Raw genomic sequence first — 13,289 nt, 5'->3', positions numbered from 1 at the left:
AAGGAAATCTTCAGTCAAGTGTGTTGTCATGTATTATAGGGAAAGGGAAGAGAGTTCAAACACTGAGACTCACTGTTGATCAAAATGCAGGAAAGTATGATAAGTGAGGACAAGGAAAATTTCCCCAAAATAAATAAATAAATAAATAAATAAATAAATAAATAATACAATACAATTTATTTAGATTTCCTGCCTCTCCCAGGTGGATCGAGGCAGGATTACAACCCAACATTGACAAAAAGTTACAGCAATAAAGGAAATAGTGTCCAACAATTAAAACAATTAAAAACAGTACAATCAAATAACAATAAGATAAAATATTCCAGTCCTGGATAAAAGAGTGGAGCAATGTCTTTTACAGAAGACTGGATGGATAGGCCTGCTGGAAGAGATCTGTCTTAACTGCCCTCTTGAAAGCCTGCAAGGAGGTAATAAGACGGATCTCTTCTGGGAGGCTGTTCCATAATTTAGGAGCTGCTGATGTAAAAGTTCTTTGAGAGGTTGAAACTAGTCTAGTTGGATGTACTGTACTTCCAACAAATCTTTCCTGGATGTCCTGAGAGTGCAGGGCGGATTATATAGGGAGAGGCGTTGCCTTAAGTAACTCGGGCCTGAGCCATGTAGGGCTTTAAAGGTGATAACCAACACCTTGTATTGTGCCTGGAAGCTGATAGGTAGCCAATGAAGATCTTTCAAAATTGGTGTTATGTGGTCAAATCTGGAAGAGCCAGTGACTAATCTGGCTGCCACATTTTGAACTAGCTGAAGCTTCCAAACTTGGTACAAGGGTAGCCCCATGTAGAGTGCATTACAGAAATCAAGACGAGAGATTACCAGAGCATGTACCACTGTTTCAAGGTCCTTTTGGTCCAGGTAGGGGGAAAGTGTTATGTACAGTGTGCCCTTCTTTTACGCAGGGGATCTGTTCCGGACCCCCCCCCCCCACCCAGCATAAAATAAATTGCGTGTATGCTTGAGCCCCATTACAAGTAATGGGGCTTGTGCTCATGGTGGCGCAGCGGCACTTCTTCCGGTGCTGCAGGTGCACTGTATTTAAAGCTGAGCGCATAAGAAAAAACTGATACTTTCCTGAATCCTCCTTACACAAGTATCTAATATTGCTCAATTATTACCTGCCATCATTGGCTCAAATGACACGAGTGTATTGTGGCCAAAGAAATATTGCAGTAACGTGAATACACAGCTTATCAGAACATCCAAGAATCCAGTGTTTCCAAAGTACTTTGGAATTTAATGGAGATATATACCAAACCTTTACTTCTTTATTTTATTTAACATTGAAATCAGGAGATATTATTCCAATAAGCACAGAAGAAGGTTTGATGGTTTCCTATATAACTTGAAATCTGAAATGCTGGAAGTTACCCATGAATTACTAAAACAAAACAAAAACCAAACCCAAAAGGTACTATACTGTATGGAGTTTTTAGTGTAGCACTGAGAATAAAAAGAGCCATCACATTAACAATGGCAAATCTAACACAATTGTACACAAATAAGTTTGATCATAAGCTGAAAGCAGATGACAAGTGTTCAATTTCATTCAGCAGATTGCTGAAAACCGTGTTGCGCTTTTCTTGCTAGCATCTTATAGCCTGCATAATTGGACTGGAATCTACTATACCCCAAATGATTGTAAACATTTTTGTTACATGTAGCTGTTTGACAGGTTACATCAACTACAGTCTTTCAGTCTTCAGTGTCCATGACTTTGAGAACCACAAGGATCTGGCAGAACTGAAGGACTCCATGGGGAACAATATAACATACTGCAGGTATTGAGAAAGGCTTAAAGCTGTTTCCAGACCTTCAGCTGCAGCCTGGGAACTCCACAGCTGAATCTATTAAGCATTATATTGATCTCAGTCTTACTCAATTCAGTAGAGCTTGTGTTAACACTACAGTGGTGGAGGGGTGTGTGTGTGTGTGTGTTTAAAAGAAAATAGGAATGAAGAACTTGCTCATCCTAGCACACCTTCCTTCAACATCCTAATGAAGGGGAACTCAAGGTAATAGAGGTTTACCCTGGAAATGCCACCCTAAGGTGGGGTGACGCCACTGCTCCTCAAACATCTGCCTTTGTGCAGAAATAGGCTGTGGTGTTCACCTGTGTCCCTTTAAAATACTGAAGAGATGGTGTGAGTGGGATGAGGGCTTAGTGGGAGGAGAAAGGAGAGGTCTCAGTTTTTAATTTTTAAGACATGTGGATAAGTGTTGTTAGGAACAAATAATGTTTAGAAACACAGTTGAGTGCTCTAGTTGCCACAAGGGTTGCAAGGAAGTCCCTTGTTATTTGCAAACAGTATTTCTTGTAATCTGATAGAGGAGAGTTCCACACCAGCAGGATTATTTGATTCTAGCTAGTCCCTTGAAATGCAACTCTACTCCCACCCCATCCTTCTCCATTTTCCCGACATCAGACACACTACGATATCCTCTATTTCCAATTGCATCCTCAAGACCTGACCACCCATAGATCTCCTCAAGAGTAATCCTTCTGACGCTCTTTATAGAATGAAATTGAACATTGACCAAAAACAGTGAGAAAATTTGTGCTGGTCTATGACTGTAATAAAGATTTTTCTTCTTCAGTGAGAGAAATTTCTGGGGAAGGGGAAAGCATATCTCCTCTCAAAAAAGGAATGCAAATATAGTTTCAAGGGCTTTTATTGGCCTGGTAATAGAAGCAACACTGCATTCTCTGAAGATGCCAGCCACAGATGCTGGTGAAACGTCAGGAAGAAACTCTTCTAGAATATGGCCACATAGCCCGAAAAACCCACAAAAAACTATAGAAGCAACACTGTCTGAATTATTAATCTAGTAAATAGAATAGTACTTCCTTGGGTATTAACTGATGATTATACTGTATTGATTAGTTCCTTCATAATTAATTCTAAAGTAATTGTTTTCTTTTTGACTTTCTTGTTTAAAAAATACTCAGAGTGGCTTACAGGTTAAGATTTTTAAAAAGCTTTCAAAAATAAAAACTCTACAAGCAAACAATATATAACTGTGTTAGTTGTTGCAGCAAACCAGGAAGGATTATCTTATCAAAATTGCACATGATAGAAGTTTGGATAAAGTGTTGATATGTTGCTACATCACTTCCTGCAGGTATCGAGATTATAGGAACAGTGATGACTACAGTTATTCAATCCATTTTTGGCATGTTTTTGCAGCTCGTCTTGCCTTCCTTATCCTATTTGAGGTAAGTGTTTTAATTGCAAAAGCACGTGACATAGTTTTTCTTATTCAGGATAGAATCCCAGCATGGTTAGCTTCAGCTGACTCAAGATGTGAGTTTAAAGGAACACTTAAGTTCCCTAAAGGTAACTGTTTACTAGTCTCATGTAACACTGCACTAGACACATGTTAAGTCTCTTTCAGCAAACTATGACTTATGGTGTCCTTCATCAGATTTCTCCTCCTTATAGGTGAAAGAGTTTCTCAGAAAAAATTTACAGCTGCACGAGCATTGTGTGAATTTCTGGTTTTCATTGTTAAGACCAAATAAATATTGAACAGATGCCTTTGCTGCATATGTGAGAAGAAATTAGACCTACAAACAATTGTCTGTGGTTCATTTTAACAGCTCTATAGCAAGAGAAATTTACCCTGTTTCAGGGTAGCCCTGGGGCATACCTGCATGGCATGGGACACTGGCTTTTTCCATGGACTTCAAAATGTTTATGCAAATGGGGTTGCCATTTTAACTGTTGTCCAGGCAGTAGACAGGCTAAACCTGCTTAGCTCTAGAGATGAAACAGCAGCCTTCAGTCTATGGCTTTCAGCCTAGGAACAGAAAGTTTTGCCAGCTAGCATGAGGAAGCTACACGTGGTCTTGGCTGCATTTCACAGGATTGTACAGAAGGCCTGTGTTGAATTGTAATGTGACATCACTGCAGATGGCCTTTGGACGTGTCTCAGTGATGGGTTCATAATGCTTCCCTTTGCAATCAGTGGCAAGATTTAGATGCCTTGTAGCAAGATCTGATGTAGACTCGTGTTGTTTAATAACCATGATATAGTAATGAACCAGTTATATGTCAAAGAAAATGTCTGCAACATAGTCAACATAGTTTCTAATTGGAAAAGAAAATAATCCAGTGACTTCTGGGGTATTTTCTGAGCATTCTGTGAATAGCAATGTGTTTCATGGAATAAAAATGCCAATGTTCCCAGCAGTATGCGTATGTATAAGATGAAATGTATTCCATAATATCCAAATACCCAAAACCAGAAAACATAGGTTCACTGAGGTGAATAGCTGATAGACCTCATTTGATTTTTAAAAGGGTATAAGTATTAATTCATTTATTCTCTAAAAATACTACCACTGTTATTTCTCACTGAAAAACAAAAAATAAATGGCTGGGAACTCCAAAAATTGAGAAATCAATCTTAAATTAAAACACCTAAAAATGTAACTTGCATTACAATATAGCACTAATGATGGCCGTTACGTGCCTTCAAGCTCACTCTTGACCTATGGCAGCCCTTTCATAGAATTTTCTTGGCAAGATTTGATAAGGGGTTTACAATTGCTCTCCTCTGAGGCTGAGAATGTGACTTGCCCAAGGTCACTCAGTAGGTTTCCTTGGCAAAGCAGGAATTCAATCCTTGGTTTTCCAGTGTTCTAGTCCAGTACTGAAACCAATATACTCTGCTTGCTCTGCATTAATGGTCTTAAAGGAATAATTTTTCTACCTCAATCACAATAGTTTTGGCTGATGAAAATATCTCTCAGATAAGTGTTATTCTTTGTGCCTGCCATGCTACAGACAAGAGCATTTGCTCAAATGTGTCAGTCATCCATAATAATAATAATAATAATAATAATAAGCTTTATTTGTATACCGCTTTTTCGTGGACGATCAAAGCAGTTTCCATGAAAGCAAGTTCCACATGTGATCCACTGACTGCTAGTTTCCATATTTGTTCGCTACTGCAGAAATGTGTATGTGTTCTGTAGAATGCTGCCATTCTATGCTAGGTCTTTTGTTAGCTGACCTTCCAGCTCTAAGCTGGTGAAAAAATTGTTTCCCAATACATTTCATCCTTTGTGAAAATATGGTTCAGTTACTATTGTCACAATACTGTAACCAGGCTGCCTTATGTTATTTTAACGTATGAGCACTCCCATCCCATTTTATGACATTTCTTTGTTTACTGGACATATACAACCAGAATGGGCATTACCACAGACCTCAAGTTATGTATCAGTTATTAATATAAATTCCCATGTGTACCACATACAAAGCTGCTCAACAAACAGCCCACATCTTTTCAAAAGCAGCCAGTTTATCTGTGATTCTTCATATTGCTATTTTTTCCCTATTGTTGAAACTCAACTGCCTTATGTCTGGGCACAATCTTTTTAGCTTCATTGTTGCTCTGAAGTGTCAATGCTTTGAGACTGGATGCCATATGTTGTCCATGTTAGACTCTTGCTAGGAGCAGTAAGCCAATGTATGTGCTCCAACCGTGATGTCAAGAGGATTCCACACATTACGTTCCTCTTCCCTACTTTGAAGGACTCCTCTCATTATGTGACCTGAATACATGCTACATCTCTATTTGTTTCTTTGATTATGTGGTAAAGAATATTTTCTGTGATGAGTAGTTAAACATTTCTGTCACTGTTTCTTTGTTTGCATTCTTCTTGGCTTGGAGTGTTCTGAAATTGTGTTTGTGGTTGTTTTATGGTGTGTGTGGATGTCTGCACTAGGTCCTGAATTTCATAACATCAGTATTCTGTTTAGTTCATCTGGGCAGGATCAAGTAAATGTGGATTTGCTGCCCTCCCACCTATGAGCAATGGGGCTGCGGTGCTGGGGCGGGTTATTCTCATGTGAGCACTTGCAGCAGCTTCTCTGCATAGTTTTTCAAACACAAAATGGCCTGGAATATTACATTGTATGGGATGAAAAAGTAACTGAATAGATTTGTTGGGACAATTTTTTCCACCAACTTTTTAAAAATTAACTATACATGGCACTCAGGGCTGAAACTCATTGTTTGAAACCTCTGAGGTGATCATGTTGTATAGTGTCTACCTTGCAGGCCTAGTACTGGGTGATCTCTGAAACAAAATGTGATGCTGCGGTATTAAGATGTCCTATCTGGTAGGATGAAGGTTAAATGGTGCAGCTGGCACTGAGTACTGTCAGTCATTTGCCTAGATTAGAAGATGGTGATTGCAATCTATTTGCTGTGAGGAGTGAAATCTGATCCACCCATTGGTTTTTTGCAGCATGTGGCCCTGTGTATCAAACTGATTGCTGCTTGGTTTGTTCCTGATGTCCCCAGGAAGGTGAAGAATTGGCATCTGAAGGAAAAACGTAAAAGGTTGTTGGAAAGACTCAGGTAGGCGTATTAGTTTATACTGAGTATGATCATCCTCAGAGTCAAACCAACTGTCCCAACAGGATATGTGTGTGTGTAATTGGAAAAGACATTGAAGAGCAAAAACATGCAACTGAGCACTAAAGTCAGAATTGTTCAGGCCATTGTATTTCCAATTACCATGTATGGATGTGAGAGCTGGACAGTAAAGGAAGCAGACAGAAAGAAAATCAACTCATTTGAAATGTGATGCTGGAGAAGAGTACTTAAGATTCTATGGACAGCCAAGAAGGCAAACAAATGGGTTCTTGAACAGGTCAGACCACGGCTCTCCTTGGAAGCAAAGATGATCAAGTTGGTCACGTACTTTGGCCACATAATGAGAAGGCATGGATCACTAGAAAAATACAATAATGCTAGGAAAGGTGGAGGTAGAAGAAAGAGAGGAAGACCACAAACCAAGTGGATAGACTCGATCAGGGAGGTTATGGGCAAGGGCTTGCAGGATCTGGGCAAGGTAGTGGAAGATAGAGATTCTTGGAAATGTTTCATCCACAGGGTTGCCATGAGTCAGAACTGACTCAAGGGTAGCTAACAACAAAGGAGCATCTTGAATTCTGGAATATTTGCATATACATAATGAGATATCTTGGAGATGAGACCCCAGTCTAAGCAAAACATTCATTTATATTTTGTATCCACCTTATGCACATAGCCTGAAAGTAATTTTATATACAATATTTTAATAATTTTTAAAAGTTTGTGTATACATTGAACCATCAGATAGGAAAGGTGTCACTATCTCAGACACCTTTGTGGATGATTTTGGATTTTGGAATTCCTGATAAGGGAGGCTCAACATGAATTTAATATTCCTGGGCTTATAAAGGTTTGTGAGTTATTCATTTTCTCCTCCTCTGCTTCCTTGTTCTGTTTATTGGCCATTCATCTTGTTTCAAGTGGATAGGCTATAAGACAGTCATGAAGAAATTCAGTTGCTTGAGTACCCTTTCAGAGTGAAGCTGAAAAATACAATAAGTTTACTCCAGGATTTAAAGCTGTACAGATATATTTGATATTCTGTGGCTTTTTAAAAGACAGCTTTTATAAGCTGCCAAATTGAAATGGTTTACAAAGTTTAAAAATATTTAGTGAGCTGCTTTTCTTCCTTCTCCTTGCTTTTGTCATTCACTAGATAGAAAGAATGGTCCAAAAAACAAACAAACAAACAGGTTGCAACACTGAGGAGGAGTAGCAAGAAACTCAGCAATAGGCCTCAGCTGAGGCCCAGCTGTGTCAGTTTATAATGCTGCACCAAAGTTGCCACAGTTAAAACAAGAAAGGGCTCCTGGACCATTAATAGTTATATAGAAATGGGAATTTTAGCAGTGTTTCTTGTTACAGTGACAAACAGCACCTGCTGAAATTCTCAGTTCTGCACCACCATTAAGGGTACAGGGACCTTTTCTAGTTTCCAATCAGGCAACCCTAGGTGGACCTGAAAGAGTGAGCTCACTGATCGGACAATTTTTCCTGTAAATTATTTGACAGAATTTCATACTAGTGCTCAAAGGAAGGTTAGATATATCTAAGCAGGCAACTGGAACCATTCATGTAGGCAACACAAAACAGATAGACCAAAACCCTGTTATTTTGCCATTGGAAGACAAATACCACTATTGCCATTTCTTTAAGTCAGCGATTTCCAAAATTGATGCTATGCCCCCCTGGGGGGACACGGTAGAAAGATCCAGGGGGGCAATGAAGGGGAAAAGGGGCAGCAGGGAGGTGGTGAGGGGGAAAGGGAATGGCAGGGCCTTACATTTAAAGTATTATGGTGTAAGAAAGACAAGGGGAACCAGTGGCCTTTAGAACCATGGTGGGGATGGGGGTTGCATGAAGCTGCTTTTTAGGGTTCCTTAAAACCAGCATGAAGCCTCTCTTCATGTGGCGGTATGTCCCATTCTTCACTTGCCCATGAGAACTCACTCTCTTAGCCATATCTTTCACTAGTAGTGGCAGGAAACTCTTATTTATTTATTTATTTATTTAGGTATTTATATCCCGCCCTTCAGCCTTAATGACTCTCAGGGCGGCTTACAATATTATTTTTAATCAGACAGTTCCCTGCCCTCAGGCTTACAATCTAAAAGACACAAAACAAAAGGAGAAGGGAATGGTGGAGGGAAAGGGGATGAGGTCCAGTGGTTCTTCTCTCCCTCTGAGGCCTGGACCAAGTAGATGGATTGGAAGGAGGGCTCTTCCTTCTTCCAGGCTAGTCCTGATGGAGCTGGACCTGCCTGGTGAAACTCCCTCTCAGGCTGGCGGATGGCAGTTATGGAGGGCGGAGTCTCCTTCCTTCAGGCTGGCCCTGATGGAGCTGGACCTGCCTGGTGAACTCCCTCTCAGGCCGGCAGATGGCAGTTATGGAGGGCGAAGTCTCCTTCCTTCGGGCTGGCCCTGATGGAGCTGGACCTGCCTGGTGAACTCCCTCTCAGGCCGACGGATGGCAGTTATGGAGGGTGGAGTCTCCTTCCTCTCAGGCCGGCGGATGACAGTTATGGAGGGCAAAGGTTGGGTGCAAGGCATCTTTTCTGTTGCTTGGAGTGGCACCATTTGGGGACAGACTGACTGGAGCAAGGAGTTAGAGCAAGCAGCAGTGGGGAAGAAGCAGCAGCAAAAAGGAGCTTTCAGGTTTGAGACCCTGCTTAAGCTTCGTATGCTCCATCCTGCTCTTGCTTTCTTTCATCAGGCAGGCTGAGAGAAGAGATCTCCAATCGAGAGCCTGTAGCCTGAATATTTTTTAATGTACAAGAAAATCCTTGATGTATTTTTGGTAGGATGGTATCCATATAGTAAGTGTTCAGTGTGGTATCTTGAAGTGCAAGATTAGATCATTCCATTGCCTGTTAAAATTATTTAAATGTTTTACTTTCCCTTTTTTCTTTAATAAGCTTAGAGTAGAATTCAAGTGCTCCTGGTGGCTTGCCAACTAAATACTAACAAAATCCATGTCTCCTTAGATTCACCCTTCATTAGGATTAGATGCTTTCTAAATGCTGCAGAATAAAGCTAAAATCAAATAATTGTTTCTGTATATTTTAGGGAAATGGATGATTCCACAGAAATCTAGTGAAATGTAAAGGAATGTCTTGGGATCAAGAGAAGAAATCCTAGAACCAAGTGCCTAGCAAAATCATGTTTGAAGGCTCTGAAGATGCCAGGTGAACTCTGCAGGTTTAGCTTGATCTATTACGTAAACTGTTCTTGGTCATTAACTCAGCAGTGAAATGTAACAATGCAAAGAAATGTAGTGTTTGTAGGAAAAGTGAGACTAAATGACAATGTGAGTATGAGGTAGAAACAGATGAGAATGTTTATGCTGTTGATAAAACAAGACCTTGCAGAAAGACTGACAAAACACATACACAGCTCCCTCAGACTTACAAAATATATCATATATATAGTTCATCAGTCAATGGGAAATCTATTAGCTCAAGGGGGATACAGACGGGCAAAAGGGGCAGTGAGATGCCTCCCCTTTCTCCCACGGATCATTGCTGTGGCAACCGCATGTTGCAGCAATGATGCACCATGAAACACAGCTCCTTTCTCCACCACTGCCAAGGTACCATTAGTGCCCTGGAATGGTGTGGTGACGTCCCTTGTGCACTGCGCCATTTGGATGTGGTGCACAAGGCATGTTATTGGCGTGCGCATGCCAAAATGGTGTTTGGACAGTGTGGTAGAGCCCTAAAATCAGCCCCAGACCGGCGCTTTGCGTCAGTCTGTACCAGGCCTCAGACTCAATTCACATGGGTATATCAGCACACATTTTTGTTCCTCGATTTAAATAAAAATATATTTTTGTATAATGTATATTCTTGCAGCAAAATCAAAAGGCATATGTGCTCACTACCCCTCTTTTTTTAGTTTTTCCTTCTTGACAGTAATCTCAACAAAGACCCCAGCCACCACAATGTTACTAAGTTATCAGTTCATAAATTTAGCTCAATTAACTACCTACCTCACTAAGATGATGGAAGGCTTAGTGCAAATCAAAAAAGCATTTTAAAGCCTTGTTGATATTGTAAACGTGTCCTGATCCTGATTTAAGAAAAATGCCCTCAATCAAGTTACAGGTGGAGCACACTCAACCATGGCAATTTGTATACCTGACTTTTTCACATATGTACCCAAACATAAATGTAATTACTATAGTAGCTTTCCTTGGAACCTTGATTCAAAATGCTGTTGGAACCCAGTTTCTGCATTTCTGGCCAATCCAGAAATGGTGTACAGATGTACAAGGACAATATAGCTTCCTTGTTAACTCATCCAAGAGATATTAACTGATCACAGAATGCTGTATTTACATAACAGAAGTTGTAGCAGAGCATAAGGGCATTTTAGTGGCTGTGTATAAAAGTGAGTTTTAGCAGGTGCACCACAATGTCACACAGAAGTTGCACTGGCTTCAATTCATTTTTTGTATGATGACTGTGTATTTTACTGCACTTGATTACTGTGTATAAACTCTTATGTGTTTGATATCCCCTTGCGCCTCTCTTCTAATCAAGTTACAAAGTATAGTAAGAAAAGCATCAAATGTCAGGATATTTTCAGTGTTGCAATTGCTTTTATCCATTGCCTTTGTACTATATACATTACCTAGATCAACTGAATTAATACTGAAATTGTTATTTAACATTCTCACCCTTTCATTGAAATTCTCTTACTTTTTATTGTGTGCTGATTTTACTACATCCTGCATGTATTGTTCAAAGTTACTTATATTGGAGCAAAATCATAAGCCAGAAAAGTTCATGTTAGGCTGAAGGACACTTCTGTATTTTTACCCTGAGCAGAATCTTGATTTTAGGAAAGAGTTTTAACTGTTGATTTCAGTGACCACAATTACTGTATATTCCCTGGTCCTGAAGTCTCTCTTGCAATTGGGACTCTAGACTCAAAAGATCATGCAAAGACAAAATTACCTCTAGGTGCCTAATACCCATGGATCTAAATGAGAAGTATCAATGGTTCAGTTTTTTCTTCTTTGGCAAATTCTACATTTCACTGCAAGTTAAATTTGGACGGCAAGAACGTTGTTTGAAATCCAGTGGATTCTAGCTATATACAGTACAGTATAATATACTGGAAGGTTTTGCTCAGGGAATCACTTTTAAAGCTGTGTCTGATAGTAACATCAAGATTAGAATTTTTTTGCACTGTGGATTATTTGAATAGGAATCCTTGCCTGTTGAACTGGGAGCCTTAATTTAATTTGAAGTTCCTCCGTCTTTTTGATTTTATGTTTCTCATCCTGTTTAAAGCTGTACTTTTGAAAGAAAACACACTCCAATTTTATACAATGTGTTAATTTTTATTAAATGGAATTTTATACAATAAACTTTAAAAAAAGAAGTGACAAGTTTGAAACACAAAGAGTGGACTGACTTTATTTTAGCATGGTCATAGCTGGCAGGACTCTTGTGTTTTCTTCAGAGTGCAGCAATTTGGCAGTGATCATAGGCCAGAAGAAGAAGGGAAACCTGTGGTTCGCCATCATCCCTGAACATGTAGGGCTGCCATATTCCAGGCCTCATAACTGGGAAACTAATTTGCATATTATGCAAATTATTATAACTATTAATTTGCATTCTGATTATGCAAATTCAATACATCAATCATAGCACTTTTTCTACCATTATGTTTCAACCTCATTACCAGTACCAAACTCTCTTTTTCTTCTTCCCCCCCTCTAGCTGGTGTGAAGCTCCCAAGCAGCTCCAGAGAGTAAATGGACTGTTGGGAAGCCAAGGTCCACCATACTACCTAGCCCTAGGCTCAAACCACTGACACAGTCAGCATACAACACAAAGCCACCTCTGTTTGCCTCCTTTCCTTTCCCACCTTCTGGGCCTATTGGGGGGAAGGGAAAAAGAAGAGAAGAACAAGGTGGCAATGCTACGCCTGTGCAGTAGCAACCGAAGCCTGCAGGACAGAATGAGGTTCCCGCCAGTGCTTTCCACTGGTTCAGCCCACCAGAACATTTTTTTAGTCCCTTCAGTCTGGGATTTTCCAGGACAAATAGCAACCTTATGAACATTAATCGTGCTGGCTAGTGCTGATAGGAGTTGGGAATCCATTAACATTGGTAGGCACTACCTCAGTACTATCGGAAAGTAGGTCACTAAAGCTTAGAGACTGTTGCTCTCTTTCTTCCATGCTATAAAACATATATTTTACAATGTTGTAACTAACAGCAGCATTTTTAATAATATGAAGATGGATTTAAATCTATGCTTTTTGTACAAATCAGGATTTCCTCTCTTGATACCAAGTTTCCCATAGTCTCTATATAATATGTCTAGGCTTGTCTGCACGGGCTTAAAGAAATGGCCCTATCCGATTTGGGAACTCACCTATACAGATTATAAATGTGTCTTAAATGGCGGGAAACTGAACCCAAGCCATGCTCTGGGGCTTAACACTGGAGCATAATAAATCTCTGATTGCTGTGGTTCAAGCTGGAAAGAGTGAATTATCACATCAGTGTACAAACTGCGTGCCAATATGAAGACGAGGGGAGGGGCCAGGTGGCCACCAGCACCATTGCTGGCCATACTTTTTTTGTTGCCTACCTGTTAATTGGTTGCACAAGTGGTTAGTCACACCATTGACCCATTCCACACATAGTGAAGTGAAATGATCACAAACATCAGATTACCAGCAATAAAATGGATTTAATAAAAACATTTATTAAACTGGCTGGGCCAACAGGGAGGCATGGGAGGGAGCATGGGGAGGGCCTGACTGGGTGTCACCCCATGCAGTCCACACCACCCCGCTGGTTTGAGGGAAAGGTAGGGTATAAATAAAATAATACCATTCAATACCTTGAAATTCAAATTTCT

General features: G+C 40.0%; 1 protein-coding gene across 2 annotated transcripts in view; it reads left to right on the top strand.

The window, feature by feature from the left end:
• ANO9 (anoctamin 9) overlaps window positions 1–11,758 on the top strand; it is a 70,182-nt gene extending 58,424 nt beyond the window's left edge. For both annotated transcript variants that reach the window (XM_089520805.1, XM_089520804.1), the window contains 4 exons: window positions 1,680–1,796; window positions 3,139–3,232; window positions 6,278–6,390; window positions 9,475–11,758. In XM_089520805.1, the coding sequence (XP_089376931.1) occupies window positions 1,680–1,796; window positions 3,139–3,232; window positions 6,278–6,390; window positions 9,475–9,502 (352 nt within the window). In that variant the 3' untranslated portion in view covers window positions 9,503–11,758. The remainder of the gene's footprint in view (window positions 1–1,679; window positions 1,797–3,138; window positions 3,233–6,277; window positions 6,391–9,474) is intronic.
• The last annotated feature ends 1,531 nt before the right edge of the window (window positions 11,759–13,289 follow it).

The sequence above is a fragment of the Sceloporus occidentalis genome, unplaced genomic scaffold (genome assembly GCF_023333645.1).
Source record: "Sceloporus occidentalis isolate IW3139 unplaced genomic scaffold, rSceOcc1.0.p SCAF_4, whole genome shotgun sequence".
Taxonomy (NCBI): Eukaryota; Metazoa; Chordata; class Lepidosauria; order Squamata; family Phrynosomatidae; genus Sceloporus; species Sceloporus occidentalis.
This window is presented reverse-complemented; position numbering and strand designations above follow the sequence as displayed.